At 53.2% G+C, this 19,457-nt stretch overlaps 3 protein-coding genes across 4 annotated transcripts; all 3 read left to right on the forward strand.

Moving 5' to 3' along the window:
* The first annotated feature begins 4,718 nt into the window (after positions 1-4,718).
* On the forward strand, positions 4,719-9,916 carry SPATA24 (spermatogenesis associated 24). The gene is made up of 6 exons (XM_027546327.1): positions 4,719-4,881; positions 5,930-5,995; positions 6,224-6,354; positions 6,439-6,509; positions 9,172-9,274; positions 9,382-9,916. The coding sequence occupies exons 1-6, from the start codon at positions 4,765-4,767 to the stop codon at positions 9,509-9,511; spliced, it is 618 nt and encodes a 205-aa protein (XP_027402128.1). The 5' UTR covers positions 4,719-4,764; the 3' UTR covers positions 9,512-9,916.
* Positions 9,917-10,866: 950 nt separating this feature from the next.
* On the forward strand, positions 10,867-16,786 carry PROB1 (proline rich basic protein 1). 2 transcript variants are annotated; one of them, XM_027546318.1, is made up of 2 exons: positions 11,612-14,603; positions 16,469-16,786. In XM_027546318.1, exons 1-2 carry the CDS (start codon positions 11,649-11,651, stop codon positions 16,769-16,771), a joined length of 3,258 nt encoding a protein of 1,085 aa, XP_027402119.1. In that variant the 5' UTR covers positions 11,612-11,648; the 3' UTR covers positions 16,772-16,786. The 2 variants fall into 2 exon arrangements, with proteins under 2 accessions (XP_027402120.1, XP_027402119.1); XM_027546319.1 differs by having other exon boundaries at positions 10,867-16,665.
* Positions 16,787-17,217: 431 nt separating this feature from the next.
* MZB1 (marginal zone B and B1 cell specific protein) lies at positions 17,218-19,379 on the forward strand. Its single transcript, XM_027546328.1, has 4 exons — positions 17,218-17,507; positions 18,331-18,455; positions 18,807-18,917; positions 19,017-19,379. Exons 1-4 carry the CDS (start codon positions 17,331-17,333, stop codon positions 19,171-19,173), a joined length of 570 nt encoding a protein of 189 aa, XP_027402129.1. The 5' UTR covers positions 17,218-17,330; the 3' UTR covers positions 19,174-19,379.
* Positions 19,380-19,457: the final 78 nt, after the last annotated feature.

The raw sequence follows: 19,457 nt of genomic DNA on the forward strand, positions 1-19,457 counted from the left end.
GAATGGCTTTATAGTTTTCCTTTGTTCTTTTACCTTTGCCCATGGCACTCTTAGGTCCTGCATATTGCCTGACTCCTTGGAGCCACTTAGGACTAGACTAGACCAGAGCTCTTGACCTCTGCTCCAGTGTTCCCTCATACATCAATGGAATTATTGGTGTTTAGAACAATAGATAGCATCGGTGACACCACCAATTCAATATTTGTTTTCCATCGGATATCAGCAGCTGCAGCTTATTACAACCAACAGATACATCAAATCCACTTAGCATCTGAACATCAGGTGTTATCCCAGTTCCTTGCTGGTTTTGTTCCTCATGGTCCTGTTAGGTTAGTCATGGCTTAGAAATACAGGACATTGTTAATATAATCATAATACCTTTCATGTGAAGAAAGATTAAGATTACTCAATTCAGCAAAGATGGAGAACTTACTATGTGCCAGGTGAGCTGAGCTTTTGGGATGGAGATCAGGAAACAGTGAAAGCCAGCACCACTGCTCCTGGAGCTCTCATCTAACAGGGAGGCCAATTAGACAATAGTTCCCAGTGGGATGAATGTCAAAGGGGGAACCAAAGGAATCTATAACAATGGGACTTAATCCAGGATGAAGGATCAATGAAAACAATTCTGAGGGAAAAGAGACTTGAAATGTAATCATCCTTCTTACAGAGTGCAGTGATTAAAAATGGGGATGGAAGCAACACCATTGAAATGCTCCCATTTCCATGAATAGCACCACCATCCATCCAAGAAAAAAGTCAGAAACCCAGAAGACTCTGTGTGGTAGACTTTTAAATTTGGTATCCTCCAATGGATCACGCCTAATATTCATGACCTTGTGTAGTCCCCTTTCTGACCTGGGCTGGCCTTGATCTTTAACCAATAGAATGTGGCAAAACCAGCAGCTTCCATTTAGGTCCTACCACCCTGAGACCACTAAGCTAACTGCGTGGAGAAGCCATCCAGAGGAGAACCAAACAACTGAGCTGGCAGCAAGAACTGAACCCAGACACGTATCATCTGAGCCAAACTGGTTATGCCACCCCTGCTGATGATCACAGCAGAAATGAGCTGCATACCAAGCCCAGTTCAAACTGCAGAATCTTGAGCAAGTAATACACTAGGTACTGTTTTAAGCCATTAAATTTTGTGGTAGTCTGCAGCAGTAGAACAGAGAAGGCGATGGCACCCCACTCCAGTACTCTTGCCTGGAAAATCCTATGGACGGAGGAGCCTGGTGGGCTGCAGTCCATGGGATCACTAAGAGTCGGACACGACTGAGCAACTTCACTTTCACTTTTCACTTTCCTGCATTGGAGAAGGAAATGGCAACCCACTCCAGTGTTCTTGCCTGGAGAATCCCAGGGATGGGGGAGCCTGGTGGGCTGCCATCTGTGGGGTCGCACAGAGTCGGACACGACTGAAGCAACTTAGCAGCAGCAGCAGCAGTAACACATCGGCTCCCTTTCCCCATATCCCTTCCATTGTTAAGTCCTATCAGTTTTACCTCCAGGACACCCCAAATCCATCTACTCTGTCTCCTCTGATACCATCTGACTCCCAAACTACCATCCACCTTGACAGAAACCACTGCAGTAGTTGCCTAAGTATAAGTAGTCTCTGTGCATCCACTCAGGGTCCCCTCCAATCTGTACACCTTGCTGCAACCAGAGACATAGTTTCAAAGCATAAATTACAGCATAACACCCTCTTGCTTAAAATATTTCAGTAGCTTTCTTTTGCTCTCATAATAAGAATCAGTAAAGTCTTCTGCATGGCCTAATGCTTAACAAGCCTCTACCAAGTTTCTGGCCTCTATCCTAGCATGATGTCCTGTATATTGTTTTCTTTTCTGCCATACCAACCTTTTAGTTACTACACTCTGCCAACCTTCTTCCCCAAGGGACATTGTATTCACATTTCCCTCTTTCTGGTACCCTTTCCCACTTCCCTGCCCCTGCCCACCTTTGTTAAGTGCTTCCTGGTTACCTTAATAGGTTTCATTCAGCTCAAACATCTTTTCCTTACAGCCTTTCCTGACACCCAGGCTGGGCTAAATCTCCTTTTAAATTACTCTTATTCCTCTTTTTCTTGCTTGAATAATGACTTAAATTGGGATTTATTTGGGTGTTTATTTGATTATTATCTGTCTCCCCCATTAGACTAAGTTCCAGTCTGGTTTTATCTGAACTGAACCTTGGAAGGAAATGACATGACACCTGTCAGGACTTCCTCTGGAAGTGCAGCTCAAATTCTCTGAAACTACTCCCATCAAAAGGTAGGAGGTGTCCCTTCTGCTTGAATCTGTACTCTGTGGTTTCTTGAACCAATAGAGTTGGGCAGAAGTGACACTAACCCAGTTTTTAGGCCCAGAGCTTAAGAAAAACGCATCTCTCATTTTGTCATTTTGAGGGTTTATTGGCCGCAGACTCAGCTTGCAGGATCTTAGTTCCCTGACTAGGGATCGAACCCAGGTCACCAGCAGTGGAAGCACAGGGTCCTAACTAACTACTGGACCACCAGAATGTTTTGTCACTTTGGATGCAGTCACATGCTATAAGAGAGCCCAAACAGCCCGTGGAGAGGCACCAAGAACCCTGGTCCTCATAGAGCAGAAATAAGATTTCACCATTGAACTTTGCCCAAGCTGAAGATTTCTGAGCAAAATGACTTTTTTTGAAGCTATTAATTTTGGGTGGTTCGTTAACAGAGCAATAGATAACCAGAACATCAACCACGATGACAGCCCTGTGAAGAAAGGCAGTCCTTCCTGGAGCAGGATCACAAAGCTATCTGTGATGTCATGTTATCCTGAGCCTTGCTGAGCCCCAGCTGGCGAGGAACCTGAAGTGTCTGTTGTCACAGAGTGGGAGTCTTGGCAGTCCCTGGACAGAGGGACCATCCCAGATCAAGTCCGTGCTAGTATGCCGTGGGCCTGGATCCAGGGTTCTCTCTTGCTCACAACTTCCCACCCCCTAGGAACTGGCTGCGGGAGCCTATTTCACTCCAGAGTTTTGCCCTGAACATGGAGAGCAGCTGGTGAAAGTGATCTTTGAGTGGCAAGGGACATAAAGCATCACCTCATGAAAGACCCTAGAGAGGAGAAACTCAGGGATCGCTGCCCCAGAGCAATGTACAGCTTTGTCCAGGGTGATTCAGAGGAACATTCGCATTTGAAACACAAAGTTCCAAGAGGGCTCTGTCCTGAAGTACATAAATCACAGAACATCCTACAGGCCCATGATAATCCAATACCATAGCCACTAGCCACATATGGCTATTTGAATGTCAATGTTAACTAATTAGAATTTTTATTAAATATTTAAAAAGCACTCCTCAGTCACATGAGCCATATTTCAAGTGCTGCCAAGCCACGTGAGGCTAGTGGCTGCTGGCACTGGACAGTGCAGAACGTTTCCATCACAGAAAGGTCCATCTATGACCTTAGAGATTGATCCACAGAGGTGGCCTTACCCTCAAGGACATCAGAAGAAACACAATAAAAAAGGAAAGAAAAAAAGGGAAAAATAAAACAAGGATTACCACTGGGAGATCCACAGGAATGATCATGTTTTGTCAGGTCACAACATCCAGCCAAAAAGAGATACCCAGGCAGCTGAGGAGAGCACCCTAAGTGACTTACCTGCCATTTCAACTTCCCTTTGTGGTCATTGACAACATATTTTCCCAAATCCCTTAATATAGTCATTTCCTACTTGGGAGTTTCAAATTCCATAACTTCAGAATCCATTATGTTCACAAAATACTACATAGCATCATGATTAAGAACATGGACTCTGAAATCAAACTGCCCCCGTCAAAACACTGTTTCAAAGCTCAATGGGTGACTTTGACTTACTGGGTTATTCATTCTCATAGAAACTACATTTTCTCATCTGTAAAATGGGGATATTAAAATCGAGTTCACAAGGTTATTATGAAGGTCACATGAAATAATACTAATAAGGCATAACAGTATCATGAAATAGTGAATACTTGATAAATATTAGTTCTGGTTTACCCCAAGCATAATCTTATTTGGGTTTCAAAACAAACCCTCATCGGGGATTGGTGGGGATATGTAATCACTTTATTTTTCCTTTCCTCCATTTTACAAGTCTCCTTCAAAGCCTGACTTCAGTTCTAATATCTTCAGACTCTTCAGGTTGCCCAAAGCCTGGTCCCAGAATATAAGGACTCTTATCTTAGATTAAGTCACTTTTCTTTAATATTTTTTAGCTTCCCTTCATTGGGAAGCTCAGGCCCCCTAAGTACTAAGTGTGTTCCTAAGAGCTTCGAAGAGGGATCACATTAGTCTCATACTATGCGGGAAATTCAGAGTTTAGAGTGGGATAAAGACACACGCAGGGGTTGTCCATGACTCTTGCTTCAAGGTCTTGCATGTAGTTTAATGGGTCCTGGGGGAAGGCTGTGGGCCGGTGTGAATGTTGCCTGCTCCTCAGCCCTTAGAGTAAGTTTAAACCGGGCCCTGCCCGCTCCTCAGGACTGCGTAATAAAGACACCACATAACAAACGTGCAAATTCCCTATAAACCTAAATTACTAACGGTGCTGCAGGTTCTCTGCCCGAGGCGGCTCCTGTAAGAGAGCGACTCTTTTAAGAGGCGGGCCCCATCCCTGCAAACAAAGGAAGTCCCCGCCCCTGGTTGCCAGGGTGCTTTGTGGCGCCGCATTCTCATTGGTGGGCGTCAGCGGTGAAGCAGCCCGCGGCAGCCATTTCCAACGAGCTGGCGGGGGCGAAAGATGGCGACGCCCGTCGGGTGGTCGCAGGGGGGGTCAGGGTCGGTGTGTCTCGCCTTTGATCAACTGCGGGACGTGATTGAGTCTCAAGAGGAACTGATCCACCAGCTGAGGAACGTGGTACGCAGCCAGAGAGCTGGGGGAGGCCTGACTGGACGCCTACGTGGTGGGGGCGGGGCCAGGCCCTGTCCCTATGCCAGGGCCTTGCCGAGACCACATTGCCAATGGCGTCATCCGGAGGAGGCGGGGCCCCGATGTGTTGTGGCTGGTAGCGAGGTAGAGCCCAAAAGGGACTATGTCTCAGGAACATTTACCCAGAAATTTTAGAGAAAACCAAGTTGTTCCCTGCTCTCTTTGCCTGGTTGTCCAGGGCCTGGTAGATATGGCAGCCTATTCACTGAGCTTCAGTTTCCCCATTTGTAATTGGAGATGACTTCACTGTGTACAGAGTAACTATAACATCATCCCTATTGTGGAACCCACTCTCCATGCTGAGTGCTGTAAGCTCGTCACATGTTGACTTAAGGGCTTCCAACCCCTTTATGTCCTTTGCTTTTGCCTTGTCAATCAAATGCAAAGCTGGGACAAAGCACTGGAGCCACAAATTTCCTGAACATGTATGGTAAAATCATGGCCAAGTGGGATATATGATTTTTCTGTTTTTTTTATCTTGATAAGAAGGTGAGGACATAGATAAAACTGACTTCACATCTATTTCTCACTCCAATGTTTGAATGCCGCTCTGAACACTGAATTACCTAAAGGTACCCAGGCCTTTCTGTTGACACCTGGTCTTTACATGTGTGTTCTCATTATCTGGAACACTTCTCTTTTCCATCCTTTTTTCTGGCCCACCCACATTTAGCAGTCAGATATCAGGGTGACATCCCTTCCCTTGAAGAAGTTCTGACCCTTCCCCAGGCTGAGGCAAAGGCCTCATAGCGCACATCATGGTGGCCATGGTGTCTTCTCCATGAGACTTATTCCTTGTGTGCAGGACCTAGAGTTGAGCATCAGTGAATCTTGTGGAATGAACTCTCCCTTCCTTGGGCCCCAGTGTTGTCGTACATGCCCTGGGCATCATCCATTATCTATCCCAGGCCCTGGTGCCTAGAGAAACCCCTCCCACCACAACCCCAGGCCCTCCCTGAACCAGGCTCTGTTGCAGATGATTCTCCAGGATGAAAATTTTGTCAGTAAAGAAGAGTTCCAGGCAGTGGAGAAAAAGCTGGTGGTAAGTAATGGCCTCTGTCAGCTTCTCATCTTCCCCCATTTCCCAGGATCCTAGTGGTTGGGCAGTCCTTGAGCACTGGTCTCTGAGCACCTCCAGCCCCCATAGTGAGGACAGAATCTTCCTGTACCATGCCTTCTACATGCCTGTCTGAGAAAGGGGGCTGATTAAGGGGGCCTAGGAGACTCAGCGTGGCTTGTGGTGATAAGGTCACTGCTGCTGCCCCTGCAGGAAGAGAAAGCAGCCCATGCCAAGACCAAGGTTCTCCTGGCCAAGGAAGAGGAGAAGTTGCAGTTTGCCCTCGGAGAGGTAGAGGTGCTGTCTAAACAGCTGGAGAAAGAGAAGCTGGCCTTTGAAAAGGCGTGAGTGGACCTTGGTAGTGGGGGAAGAGTTGGGGGTCCCATCTGCCCATCAGCCTTCCCACCTTCCTTATCTTCTCCACTCAGGCTCTCCAGTGTCAAGAGCAGAGCCCTGCAGGAGTCCAGCAAGAAGGACCAGCTCATCACCAAGTGCAATGGTAGGCGGGAGGCCCGCACTCCCTCCCACGCTTGCTTACATGGGCACTTCCCTAACAGCCCAGTGCCTGTGTCCAGGGCAGGGTTTCACCCCAACTTTTGTCCCCGGCTGAGGATACAGGCCAGCCCAAGCGGGCCACACCTTCGCAAAGGCCTTCAGGGACCAGGCAGGCCACGGAAATGAGGGAAGTGGTTGGTGTACAATATTCTTCATGGCCATAAAGGAACGGGCTCGCTCCCATTTTTCTTGAAACATACGACCTTCTTAGTCCACCTTTTTGTTTTCCCACTTTTGGTGACTAATAGAAATAGTGTACTTTACTCATAACTCTGTTTTCAGGGAAAGAATAGTCCTGTATGGAAGCTGATCCTTAGTCTGAGTGCTGGGGACCCAACAGGGAGAAATGGGGACTGTGGTAATGTGGAGAGCCATACTCCTTCCCAAGGGCCTAGCACCTCTGCTGTGGGAACAGGGGCCCAGTACAGTCAGATCTTTAAAAAAGACTCTGGAAAGCACATTCTAATGGAAGCTTTTCTGACTTTTTCATGTTGGCACTAAATTTAAAAATTCAGAAATGTTTAAAGTATTGTATGGCCCAAGGACAATATGTCTGTGGGCCATTAGTTTTCACCTCTGCTCTGTGCAGATGTCTGTGGCCACTTGCTGGCTCAGCTGGTGCTCTGAGTTCGAGGCACTTTCAGTCAGCTATTCAGTGTCCTGAGACCTTAGAACTCCTTTTCATTTTCCCAGAATGCCAAACTCCCCTTACCTACTTTAAGAAGTAGATATGAATTCCATATGCAACATTTCCTTCATTCACTGCAGTGTTCATTTTGAGTAGATCAGAGTTCAAGCCCAAAAGAGGTTTAGGGTCTCTCCTGATGGGCCCTCACCTGGAGTCTTGGGCACCCCCTACCTACCAATGCAGTCTTCTCTTTCCCCTGGTGAGTACTCTCACTGGAAAGATGCCAGCAGGCTGCCATCTTGATCTGGCCAGGTGGACTAACAAGCCTCATGGTTGTCTAAGGCAACCTCATGGCCTCATGGCCTCTCCTGTGGCCCAACAGGCAGGCAATGCCTCCATACCCAAAGATGCTGCTCCCCTAGTCCTTCCCTTTTCCCTGGGTTTCCCCCCACTTCCCTAAAAGGAACCTAGGCTTCTCTCCTAGTGGTGAGGCCCTTCCTCTAGGACATTTCCTAGAGATCAGCCATGGCCTCACGGCTCTGCATCTGCTAGTGGAAAGTGTGTGTGAGTCATAGGGGAGGAGCTGGCTGCCTCCCTGCAGAATGTTCTGAATTCCTCCAGAAGGGCACAAGCCCTCACCTGAGCAGATCTGGGGACCTGAGCCACCCCCTGGCCTGACGTCTAACACCCCACACCTCCCTTTATGTGGTTCCAAGTTGGTTGTATACTTACATAGTTCCTTACTCTTCTGAGAGTCTTTTCTAACCACTCTCTCATTGGGTGCCATTTAGTCTAAATAGCTCTCATTTATTTTAAGATTCAAACAAATTTCTGATGCTTTTTTCCCATAAGAACTTCATAAGCAATCAGATTGGATTCACTGACTGACCTGGGGAAGGAGGTTAAATAGCACTGGTCCTGTGACCCAGTGAGCCCGGATTTTTCTTCTTTTCCTTCACCCATGTCCCTGTTCAAAATATGCTGTAATTTTTTACCAGATTTTCTCTTCTGAAACCTTAACTGCTTCAGCATTTTTGCATTTTCAGAGCTTACATTCTAGTTAATCTTTGTCTAGCCTTTAAATGCTTTAGGATTTTCTTCTTGGAGGATCAGAATTTTTCAGGGCTCCCTGAGAGACATTATGTAAATGAAGCAACCCCAGATCCCTACAGCCTCATTGGATTTTAAGCCAAGACACAAAACTCATCCTTGCACTTAATCTGGGGGTAAGCTTTGCCACCACTATCTCCCTGGGGTCCTGTCTTCTCACCTGAAGCTCTAAGATAGGGCTGGGCATCCTGCTAGCCCTCAGTGGGTGGGTGGTTTGCAATGACTGAACTAGGCGTTGGTTTGCAATGACTGAACTAGGCGATGTTTCTAAGACTTAAACTCCCAGGGGACATCTTGTTTATTCATTCCACAAATAAATGTATTGTGCATCTATTTAATACTATGTGCCAGGTACTGTTTTAGGCCTTAGGGTTAAAGCTGTGAATAAAACAAAAATCTTTGTCCTTGTGGACCTTATAACCTAGTAGAGGAGAAGACATGAGCAAAACATGAGGTCTGTGAGATTTAAGTGCTAAAAGGGAAATAAAGCAGGAAAATGGGATAGGAAATATTGGGAAGTGAAGGGTTGTAGTTTTAGACTAGGAAGGGTCTCACCAAGGAGGTGATATCTGTAAAGAGCTGCAGGAGTTGAGGGCAGGGCTGACCATCTCTCTCCAAGGGCCTTTGCATGCACACAGGCGAGCCACCTGGTCCAGAATAGAGTTGTGAAGTCACTGACACACACCCCCACCCCATCAGGACTCTATTATAATAAACTCATCCTTACACGGGCATTAGCAACTACTCTTGGACAACCCCTGGGTCGGGGGGAGCCAAGTTCTGAAAAGACCCATGAGGGAATGCCTTATCTCAGGAAAGAGCCCATGGGATGGGAACCCCTCCTCCTCCCTGCCTCTCTCCCCCACAGAAATTGAGTCTCACATTATAAAGCAAGAAGATATACTTAATGGCAAAGAGAATGAGATTAAGGAGTTGCAGCAAGTTATCAGCCAGCAGAAAGAGATCTTCAGGTGAGGGGTCTGGGCCAGGCTGGGGGTTGTTGATGGAAGTGGGGAGCCAGACCTCTGCTCCCTACCCTGGGCTGTCCCCAGCCCACGCCCAGCCGGCTCCGTTGCAGGAATCACATGTCTGACTTCCGGATCCAGAAGCAGCAAGAGAACTACATGGCCCAAGTGCTGGACCAGAAGCATAAGAAAGCCTCGGGGACGCGTCAGGCCCGGAGCCGTCAGCGTCCCAGGGAAAAATAAAATGGTTGTCGCCTTCCTGTTATCTGCTGTAAAGCCCAACCTCTGCCTTCTCTGCTCTGGAGGTCCCCATCCTGACCCTGTCCCTGTGGGTACTTCCCTCAGGCCTCACAGTGGCCTGGACCCCAGGGAAGAGGCAGGGTAAAAGGCAAGACACCCCTTTCTTCCTCCCTGCCTGCCTTTTGGACCACCACCTGCCAGGCCATTCCTGTGCTCAGAAGTCTGAGGATGCGCCTCGAGTCTCCAGCCCCTGTTACTCCCCTGGTTTCCTCCCTTGGATGATAGTGGGGACCATGGGGGTATGGGGTTGTAGCCTAGGGAAGGACTACTTGGTTGTCTAGTAGGCACTATCCCTCTTACTCTTGGTATTAAATTCCTTCCTATATAAACAGCCCTGGTTACCCCAGCGCCCTTTGTGAATTTAACTCCAAACTTGAAGGGCTATGTGTGTATGTGCTGTGTTAAGTGTCTGAGACACCCCAACTGGAGAGTTCAAAGATGGTGGGTTCTAGGACCACAGTGAATTTGGGAAATCGGTTTCCATCACATAACAAGAATGTTATACCTGTGAATCACTTTTGCATCTTCTTAGACTTCTCTGAAACAGAAGCTTATATGCACAAATGGAGGAAGAGGAAAAGACTGCTATGACGGTGGTGCGGTTTTTTGTTTTCCCCCTGCTATGTCTGTTTTTAAGGTGGGATAAAAGTCTGTGGAAGGGTTATGACTTTATGACTTACTCAAGTTGCATATACAGAGCTGAATGTGATGGCCAGGCTTGGTCCTCTCAGAAGCCATCACTAATGTGCCCTAGGTGATCAAGGGGACACACCCAGGCAGGGGACCCACTCAGGGGAGGCTGAGTCAGATTGTCAAGTCTAGCCTTTCCTGGGTCAGTGTGAGGCTGAGTGCGTAGGAGGAGCCAGTGCTCTTGCTTTAGGGCCAGCTGGGGCCTGAGTCATAGCAGGACCTTGAAGCCAGAAGTTTAAGGGCAAGTGGTGCCCATTGTCATCGTCCCAGGATAGTAACAGGTGGTAGCTGCTTCCCCATCAGCAGTTGTCCCCAGGACAGGTCCTGAAGTGATGGGGCCTGGAATGAGGGCATTGTGAGTGCCTGGGGGAACACAGAGCTATTCTTACCACAGGCCTTTAGAGCAGCTACCCTGCTAAGTCACTTCAGTCGTGTCCGACTCTGTGCGACCCCATAGACAGCCGCCCACCAGGCTCTCCCATCCCTGGGATTCTCCAGGCAAGAACACGAGTGGGTTGCCATTTCCTTCTCCAATGCATGAAAGTGAAAAGTGAAAGTGAAGTCGCACAGTCGTGCCCAACTCTTAGCGACCCCATGGACTGCAGCCCACCAGGCTCCTCCGTCCATGGGATTTTCCAGGCAAGAGTACTGGAGTGGGGTGCCATTGCCTTCTAAAAGATGCCATATTAGCATCTGGGCCTTGTTCTACCAACCTGAAAAGCTAGCACTGTCCCCTCCAGCCTAGGTTTCCACAAAAGCAGTGGGTCTAGCCAGGGACATGTTTTCTGAGGCCCCAGTACAACTTTTGGAGTTGGGGGAGCCCTCCATGCAATGCTCCTCTATCAAAGATATGGGGCAGGTGGTGGTGATGGTCAGGGAAGGTGATGCATGCTCCCTTATGAGCTCTGGCTGGGACTGGCTTTGTGAGGGCCAGAGAGGAGGGGTGCGCTGCAGTGATGGGAAGATGTGGGGAGTTGACAGATGAAATTGCCAGACCTGGGTTGTCTGGTCTCCTGGCTCACACTCTGATCCACACAGGATACTTGACCTCAAGCAGGTACCTGCTCAGCCTCAGTTCCCTCACCTGGGATGGACGAGTGGAGTTGGGCCTAGCTCCTGGGTCCAAGTTGGATGTTTGCCCTCCGCTCACCTTCCAAACCAAAGCCTGGAATGTCAGCCTAAGCTCTCAGGTTCACGCCCGAGAAGGGATCTAGGAGGGTAGGGCCCAAGGCCCTCTGGCTGGCTATGCCGCTGTTTTAGGAGAGGACGCGGCCGCTTTAAGGCGCGGTGACCCCCACGGCACCCGCGGGCGGGGCGGGGACAATGCGGGCGTCCGCGGCACCAGCGGAGGCGAATGCGAGGGAGGTAGTGCGCCGCGTCCGGCCCCAGCATGCTGACCGCGTTTGCCCAGCCAGCCCTGCCTGGGTTCCCAGGGCGGCTGCCTGCGGCCCCCGCTCGGCGCCAGGACTCGTCCGGTTCGTCAGGCTCCTACCACACTGCTCCGGGTTCTCCAGAGCCCCCGGACGTTGGGCCGGACGCAGAGGGCCGGGCGAATTGGCCCAGGGTGGCCCCTGCGCTGGGGGCGGGCGTGCAGCCTCGCCTGTCCGTCAGCGCCCAGAATAGCCGCCAGCAGCTACTGCCCGGCTCGGGTTTCCCGCGAGGCCCGGCCTCCGGCCTGCGACCACCCCAGCCCCAGCTGCGCATGCTGCCGTCGGGGGAGATGGAAGTCATCTTCGGCGCTGGGCCCCTATTCAGCCGCTCCGACGCAGAGGATAGAGAAGTGCAACAGCTCACGACGCGGGCCTTCCGCAGCCTCTCTCCTCCTGGGTCCACGTCTCCCATCCCTGACGAACCGCAGCCACAGGGCCCCGACGGTGGCTCCCGCTGGGCCACTTACCTGGAGTTGCGGCCCCGCGCGGCGAGTCCTGCCACCCCATCGCAGTTCGAGTGTGTGGAGGTGGCACTGGAGGAGCATACCGCGCCTGCCAGGCCCCGGACGGTGCCCAAACGTCAGATCGAGCTGCGCCCTCGGCCCCGGAGTCCCCCGCGGGAGGCCAATGCGCCGCGCCCTCGACTGCTCCTGCGCACCGGCTCCCTGGACGAGTCTCTCAGCCGCCTGCAGGCTGCCGCAGACCTCGTGCAGACGGCGCTAGCCAGAAAACTGAGCCCGGCGCCCCCTGCCCCAAGCAACGCCACCTTTGGACCCACGGTGCCGCCGGAGCCTGCGACCCCGGAAACGCTCCGCAGTACTCGGGTGGCCCTGGAGGAAGCCAAGTCTCTGCCGCCTCGGGTGAACTATAGTTCAGCCCCAGCCAGGGCCCCAAGACCGTGGCCAAGCCTCCGGGAGCGCGCAATTCGGCGCGACAAGCCCGCGCCCGGGACCGAGCCTCTGGGTCCAGTTAGTTCCAGCATCTTCCTGAAGTCAGGGGAGAAGCCCGAGGAGGTGCACCAAAAAGAACCGAAGGCTCGTTTCCCGCGAGATACTCCGGCTCAAACCGTCCTGAGGGCACAGGGTCCGCCTTTCCAGTCTAGGCCCCCCTGGGAAGTTTCGAGTAAGGCTGTGAGACGGAGAAGCCCATCCCCGCCGTGGGAAGCCCCAAATGGGACCGTGCGGGGTCCTCACTGCACCTCCCCCCAGAACCTGTCCCCCTGGAATCGAACAATTCGGAAGGTGAGTAGCCCATCGATCCCGGAGGCATCCTCTACATGGGACAATCAGGATGCTGCTGTCACGGAAACTGTCAGCAGAAAGAGCCCTTCCCCTCCGACCCTTTCCCAGTGGAATCGGGGTGTTGCCAGGGCAAAAAGCCCATCCCCCGAAGCTCCCTCCTCGTGGGAGGTGCCGCACCCGGCAGTTGGGGATGCAGTTGAGGGAAGCAGGAGCCCGTCCCCGCCGACCTTGCCCTCGTGGGAGACTCCAGATCGTTCTGTTGGAACGTGGAGCCCATCGCCCCAGGAGACGTGGAACTCCACAGTGCAGAGTTCATCGGTAGTGTCTACGCCGGTAGCTATTAATGGCGCGGCCCAAGAGGAACTGGTGCCGCCCACGCCGTCTGCACCAGGGACTCCAAAGCTAACAGAGGTTCAAAGTCCGTCCACGCGGGAGATACCGGATCTTGCCTCCCGAGGCAACCAGCTGTCGCCAGAGGTGGCTGCACCCCAGCTGCCTCTCAGTCGCACCGTGGATGTCGATGTGCTCCCTGAAGCGGTGGGCTCTGGAAAAGCGGCCTCTGGGCGCCCGCGCGTGGCCATTCCGCGGCCCCGCGACGTACGCAAGATGGTGAAGACCACGTACGCGCCGAGCTTTGCGGCAAGCACCCCAGACTCAGGGCTCCCCGCCCCTCCTGCAGAACCCCGCGGGGAGGAAGGCAGCGCATCCAAGACACAAGAACTTCAGGCGCTGGGGCCCCCCGCCCCGTCTCACTACACTTCCATTTTTCTCAAGGACTTTCTGCCGGTCGTGTCCCACCCCTACGAACCCCCAGAGCCAACCCCAGACACAGTGCCCCGGGACGTTACCCAGTCCAACGGGGTCCTGCGGCGGAGGGCGGAGAACAGCACGGCGAAACCCTTCGCGCGCACTGAGATCCGCCTGCCTGGTGCCCTGGCCTTAGGCCGCCGGCCTGAGAGAACCCGGGGAGTTGCGGTGCACGGTCCTGGCGGAAAGAACCGGGATGCAGAGGCTCAGCGCTTGGTCCCAGACAACAAGGGTCGGACCAGCCCTCTAGGCGGCGCTCGCACCTCACCCCAGCAGTCGCCCATAGGGCCGGCAGAGACCCAACCTCCCGGACCGCCACGCCCCAGCTCCCCGCAGGCGCACCCTAGCTCGAGCTCTGGAATGGAATCCGAACTGGAGACGCCCCCTAAGGCCCTTGAGCCCGCGGTGGCGGTCCAGCCGCCCCTCCTGCGGGAGCCCCAGGCGTCGACTCGTAGAACGGCCCGGGCCCAGCCCCGCGCTGCCTCGGCGCCTCCGCTGGACCGGTCAGCGGACGGTTCCTCCCAGGGGACGCGTAGGCCGCCGGGGGCTGCAAACCCGGGGAAGGTCCTGGTGGACCCCGAGAGCGGCCGCTACTACTTTGTGGAGGCGCCGCGGCAGCCTCGGCTGCGGCTGCTCTTCGACCCTGAGAGCGGGCAGTACGTGGAGGTGCTGCTGCCACCCTCGCCCTCGGTGCCACCCCGCCGCGTCTACACTCCGCTGGCCCTGGGCCCCGGCCTCTACCCGCCAGCCTATGGGCCCCTTCCCGGCCTCTCACTGCCACCATCCCCCGGCCCGCCGGCCTTCAGCGGCCCGCAGCTACCCTGGGCCTCCGAGGCGGGGCCCCTGGACGGGATGTACTACCTGCCAGTGAGTGGGACACCCAGCCCCGCACCTCCTTTTCTTCTCTGTGCTCCACCCTCCAGCTTGGGTCCCTCGCAGCCCAACAAGGGCTCCTTGTTCCCGGTGTGAGGCCCCAGGGCCTGATCCGCATGATGTTGGGGCCTATTGATGGTCTTAAAGGTTTTGGCATCCAGTCCTTTACCCTCTTTTCCTTCAATCATCTCTTCTTTTACCCATCTCATGCCTTTTTGTTTTTTTCAGACCGAAAGTTACCTTCAGATTATCTGAGACACGTTGGGGTGGGGGTGGGAGGGCTAATGGAGCTGGAGCTCAGTAAATGGCTGTCTGTTTCCCCCACCCCAGCAAAATCCTATACCCTTTCCCCAAGTCCCAGAGTGTGGTGTGTTGGGGTGTGTGGGTGTGTGTGTGTGTTGTGGGCTGAAAAAAATGCACAACATGAGATTTGTGAATTAAGTGTTCAGTTCAGTACAGTTAAGTGTTACTTGGGGCAAAATGAAAAACTATAAGCCTGGGAGACAACCTCTCACATAGGTTGTCTATGTGGGGGTAGGTCAGTATATGTGTGATTTTGGTGAAGGAGGATAGTGCAATCAAGCACACATTTTGGAAGAAGATTGCTGCTAGTCACAATGAGCAGATGTCTATTTTATTGCTTTTCTAGATATGAGAAGATTGCAAGAAATGGGCTCATAAAAACTTCTCCTGAAAATAAATATCTAAAGGCCTATTTTGCCAGTCTCCCAGAGCACAGAGGGCCTCATTCCTGATCTCTGCCCTGAACTTTCAGGGTGGGTTGAAGGTCAGAGATTGCAATGGCTAGTGATTTCATCTTTGTAGAGGCAGGTGACAAGTGACAATTTTTAGTTGGCTGTGTGAAAAATCCCAGGACATGGCCCCAGGAACCGACCTGAGGGGGTGACGGGGTTTCTCAGGGACAGCAGGAAATGGGAGCTGCAAGGAAGGGGCTGCCCCTAGAGGTAGGGAGATGTCTGTCTCTCCCCAAAGGTGGGCCCAGCTGAGGTGGAGCAGGCTAGTGAGCAATGATCGGATGAAGGGAGAAGGACACTGGTATCAAGTCCATTATTCTTTGGAAGGGGATCTGAGTCTTGGCCTGGGAGGCTGTGGGGGAAAGTGGCTGGAGAAGGCCCTAGGCGAGGATCATCTGAGAAAGGGAGCTGCGGGAACAGGAGGTGGAGGTAAATCAGGGAAGTAGTATGGGAGGGGCCATGGAGGGTCAGCCTGGGACTTACTGGGGTGGGGACTGGGGAGAAGGTGGGAGGTGACTATAGTCTGCAGCTGGGAGTACTGCCCCTCATTCTCTCCTCAACTCCAGCCTCTGACTTGGCTTGTCTAAGCCCTCAGAACTGAACTGGCTCATTCTGGGGTTATAAGTGGGGGTTCTGGCTGTTCCCACCGAGGGGGGAGGAGCAGATTAGTGGGTCATTGGGAAAGACTTAAAAGCAGAGAGGATGGTTGAGCTGTTGTCAGGAGACTCTTGACCTATCTGGATGGGGTGGAGGGTGGGTTAGGGCTGGCGAAAGAAGGGATGCCCCTGTGTGGAGCTCTCAGCTGGTTCCACTCACCTGGTAACAGATGTGGCAACCATGCCTAGAGAGGGGCTGGCTCTGCAGGCTGTCACAGCGTAGGAAGGGACAGGCCCCACAGTACGTGTTCCAATTGCCTCGAGACTCCAGGAGAGCAGAGGGGGACGCGCAGAGTGGGAGGTGCTCTTCGTGGGGGGTCTGTGTAGAGTACTGAGTGAAGTGACTGGGCCTTGCTGGACTGATACGTGGTGTGAAGAGTTTGCATAAGAACAGTTACCATTAGAAGCAGTGTTAGGGATGGAGATCAATGCCTTTCTTAAATTCCAGGCCTCTGGTGGACCTGCATCTCTTGGAGTCACTGCCCCCCTCGATTTGGATTGGAAACAGAGAACTATGAGTCAGAATAACCTGGACATCTTTCTGTGGCCAGAGATGCTGATGCCAAGGAGGGCCCTGGGCCACTCCTGGGCCCCTCACTTCATCGTGATGTGCAATAAACCCAATGGCCCCAATGGCTGGAAAAATTGGCGTGAAGTGTCTGATTTCCTGCTGCGGCCTCTTAACACCCCCTACAATGCCGTCCATGCCTGGGTGTGGCTTGGGGGAGAGTATCACATGTGTCTTTCATAAACTGTGGCATCCATCCTTCAGCAAACCTGCCTCTCAGGGAGCGAGCCCTAGGCTGGCAGTCACGCCTGTGACCTCATTTCTTCTGGCGGCTGAGTGGTCAGTGGGCCTTGGGGATCAACCAGGCTTGGGTTCCAGTCTCAGCATAGCCCTTCTAGCTGTGTGGCCTTGAATTTGTCACTTTTCTCTGAACCTTTGTGTTCTTGGGGGTAGATTTAAGACAACAGTAACCAGTCATCTCCTCCACCAAGGAGCTTAGCACAGTGCCTGCCATGTGGCCTGTCCCAGGTCATGAGAGGTATCAGCTCCCATGTGTCTTTGCCCAGGCCCAGCCCCTCTCCTTGCTTCATTGGCTGGAGCCAGGGTCCCACGAGAGAAGGTGCACACGTGGAGTCTCCAGGGCCCTGGGGGAAGGGAGAGAATGGGAGGGGTGAAGTGTCAGTTCCCCATTGGTCTGGGCCAGGTGTTCTGAAGCAGCCCCCACTACACACACACACACAGATGCACCCACACACCTGCACCCCAACCACAGCCCTTGCTCACTGAGTCAGCTCCACCGGCCATGAGGCTGTCACTGCTGCTACTGCTGCCACTCCTTGGGGCCTGGGCCATCCCAGGGGGCTTCGGAGACGAGGCCTCACTCACTGCCACTGCCCCTGAGCTGGACGATGAAGAGAAGTTCTCAACTCACATACCTACTCACCTGCGATGTGATGCCTGCAGGGCGGTGGCCTACCAGGTGAGTCCCCCCTCCCCCAGCAGCTCTCCTGCCCCTACACAGGCCCCTTCTCAAGCCAGACCCTTCTATCTGCCTCAGGTTCCACCACTGGCCTTTGATCCCCAAGCCCACCCCCAGGCATCAAGCTAGACTCAGCCTTCCATGATATTGCCATCTTCACCTCACCAGAACCTCTGTGCCTCAGTTTACCTGTCTGCCCAGCAAAGAGCAGACAGACCATCTCTGGGACATGAGGGAGTCCCTAGCTAGTCCTCTCAGACTTCTCCCGTTCCAGGCCGATCCTGAGGTCCAGACTCCTTCCCAAAGCACACCTGGGGAGCACAGGGGTTTGTGTGCACGTGTGCATGTTTGTCGAGTCCGTGAGCCCATGAGCATGTGTGGGTGTCTTGAGTTCACATACAAACCTGTCAAGCGTGTCTGAGTACTTGTGTGTGTGTGTGTGTGTGTGTGTGTGTAAGTGCTATGAGTACATGTGTCACTGATGACTGAGTGGCTTTATTTTCTTTGCTTGTTCTTGTGGTTTTACATCACGTGTGGTGATGGTGGGCAGGTGTGCCCTGCAGGAAGGCCCCCAGTGCCCAGGCCAGCTCAGCTTTGCCCATCCACCCACCTCATCCCAAGGCTGTGGATCCTGCCTCAGCTGGCACGTTCCCAGCTCTCTGGACCTGGGGGAGGGCCACGAAGTCAGCCTCACAGGTGCTTCCTGCTCAAAAGGCTCCGTTGCCTCGTTCTTCCTCCGAGACTCAGGTTTCTGCTCTCCCCCGCCTCTCCTTCCGCATTGAGTAGTTCTGAAGCCCTGGTTCTGAACCCCTCCTTATTCCAGATGTGGCAACATCTGACAAAAGCTGAGGCCAAGCTTCTCCCACTGGACTCTGGGGGCCGTCGTGAGCTGAGCGAGTCAGTATACACAGACGTCCTGGACCAGAGCTGCTCTCAGACCTGGCAGGGGTGAGTTGAAAAATCTGGCCCCTGCCTCACTTCTCCAGGGGCAGGCTGATGAATGGGGGTCCCCATCCTCCCACTCACACCATACACACTCCACAAGGTCTCCAGCCCAAGGGTAGGGGCTGGTTGGGACAGAGGCTGAACTCTGGAACCAGGAGCAAGCAGAAGATTGGGTGGCCAGGGGATAAGGGTGTTGTGTGACTTTGGGCCAGGGGCTTCTCCTTTCTGGTCCTCAGTTTTTCAGCAGAGAGGATCAGAATCTGGGCACTAAACTTGGTAGATGTCCCATGTGCCCCGCTTCGGGTAGATACAGGCTCCACTAATGCTGTCTCCCTCTCCTCCCTCCACCTCCAGCTATGGAGTTGGAGAAGTGGACCAGGTGAAACGTCTCATGGGCCCAGGACTTAGCACAGGGGCGCAGCCGAGCATCATGGTGATGATCATGGAGGGGCTGTGGCCCACCAGGTGATGACTGGAGGGTTGGAGTGGGATGGAGCCCTTGCAGCCTTGAATCTGCCCATTGAAGGCAGGGCAGAGTCTGAGGCTCCTGCTGGGCTCCCCTAGGCTCTCCAAGACCTGCTTTCACTACCTGGGGGAATTTGGAGAAGACCAGATCTATGAAGCCCACCAACAAGGTCGAGGGACCCTGGAGGCGCTGCTGTGTGGAGGCCCCCGGGGGGCCTGTTCAGAGAAGGCTCCAGACACAAGGACAGAGCTCTAGTCCAACTCCTCCTTCCTGGTCAGCCCCTGAAGACAGCTGGCCTCCCTCTTGATCTGCCTCCCTCCTTTCTGCAGGCAGCCTGGAGGAGGGGTGCAGGGAGGCTTTGCTCATCTGTTTTTCCTCTCTCCCTCCCTCCTCCCGCCTCGGGGGCCTGGGACGTGGCCAGGGCCTTTCCCTCTGGACTCAAATAAAACCAGTGACCTCGACTCCTTCTCTCTGCAAAAGGTTCTTGGGGGGCTGGGAGGATAAACATTGGTGTTTCTGCTGGAGAAGACCAGGGACAA

This window comes from Bos indicus x Bos taurus, chromosome 7 (genome assembly GCF_003369695.1).
Source record: "Bos indicus x Bos taurus breed Angus x Brahman F1 hybrid chromosome 7, Bos_hybrid_MaternalHap_v2.0, whole genome shotgun sequence".
Classification (NCBI taxonomy): domain Eukaryota; kingdom Metazoa; phylum Chordata; class Mammalia; order Artiodactyla; family Bovidae; genus Bos; species Bos indicus x Bos taurus.

Excerpts from the sequence above, each read along its gene's own strand:
- SPATA24 (XM_027546327.1), top strand. The coding sequence starts at position 4,765 with ATGGCGACGCCCGTCGGGTGGTCGCAGGGGGGGTCAGGGTCGGTGTGT. Across the intron at positions 5,996-6,223 it reads CAGTGGAGAAAAAGCTGGTG|GAAGAGAAAGCAGCCCATGC; the intron begins GTAAGTAATGGC and ends CTGCCCCTGCAG. Across the intron at positions 9,275-9,381 it reads CAGCAGAAAGAGATCTTCAG|GAATCACATGTCTGACTTCC; the intron begins GTGAGGGGTCTG and ends GCTCCGTTGCAG.
- PROB1 (XM_027546318.1), top strand. The coding sequence starts at position 11,649 with ATGCTGACCGCGTTTGCCCAGCCAGCCCTGCCTGGGTTCCCAGGGCGG. Across the intron at positions 14,604-16,468 it reads ACGGGATGTACTACCTGCCA|GCCTCTGGTGGACCTGCATC; the intron begins GTGAGTGGGACA and ends CTTAAATTCCAG.
- MZB1 (XM_027546328.1), top strand. The coding sequence starts at position 17,331 with ATGAGGCTGTCACTGCTGCTACTGCTGCCACTCCTTGGGGCCTGGGCC. Across the intron at positions 17,508-18,330 it reads GCAGGGCGGTGGCCTACCAG|ATGTGGCAACATCTGACAAA; the intron begins GTGAGTCCCCCC and ends TCCTTATTCCAG. Across the intron at positions 18,456-18,806 it reads TGCTCTCAGACCTGGCAGGG|CTATGGAGTTGGAGAAGTGG; the intron begins GTGAGTTGAAAA and ends CTCCACCTCCAG.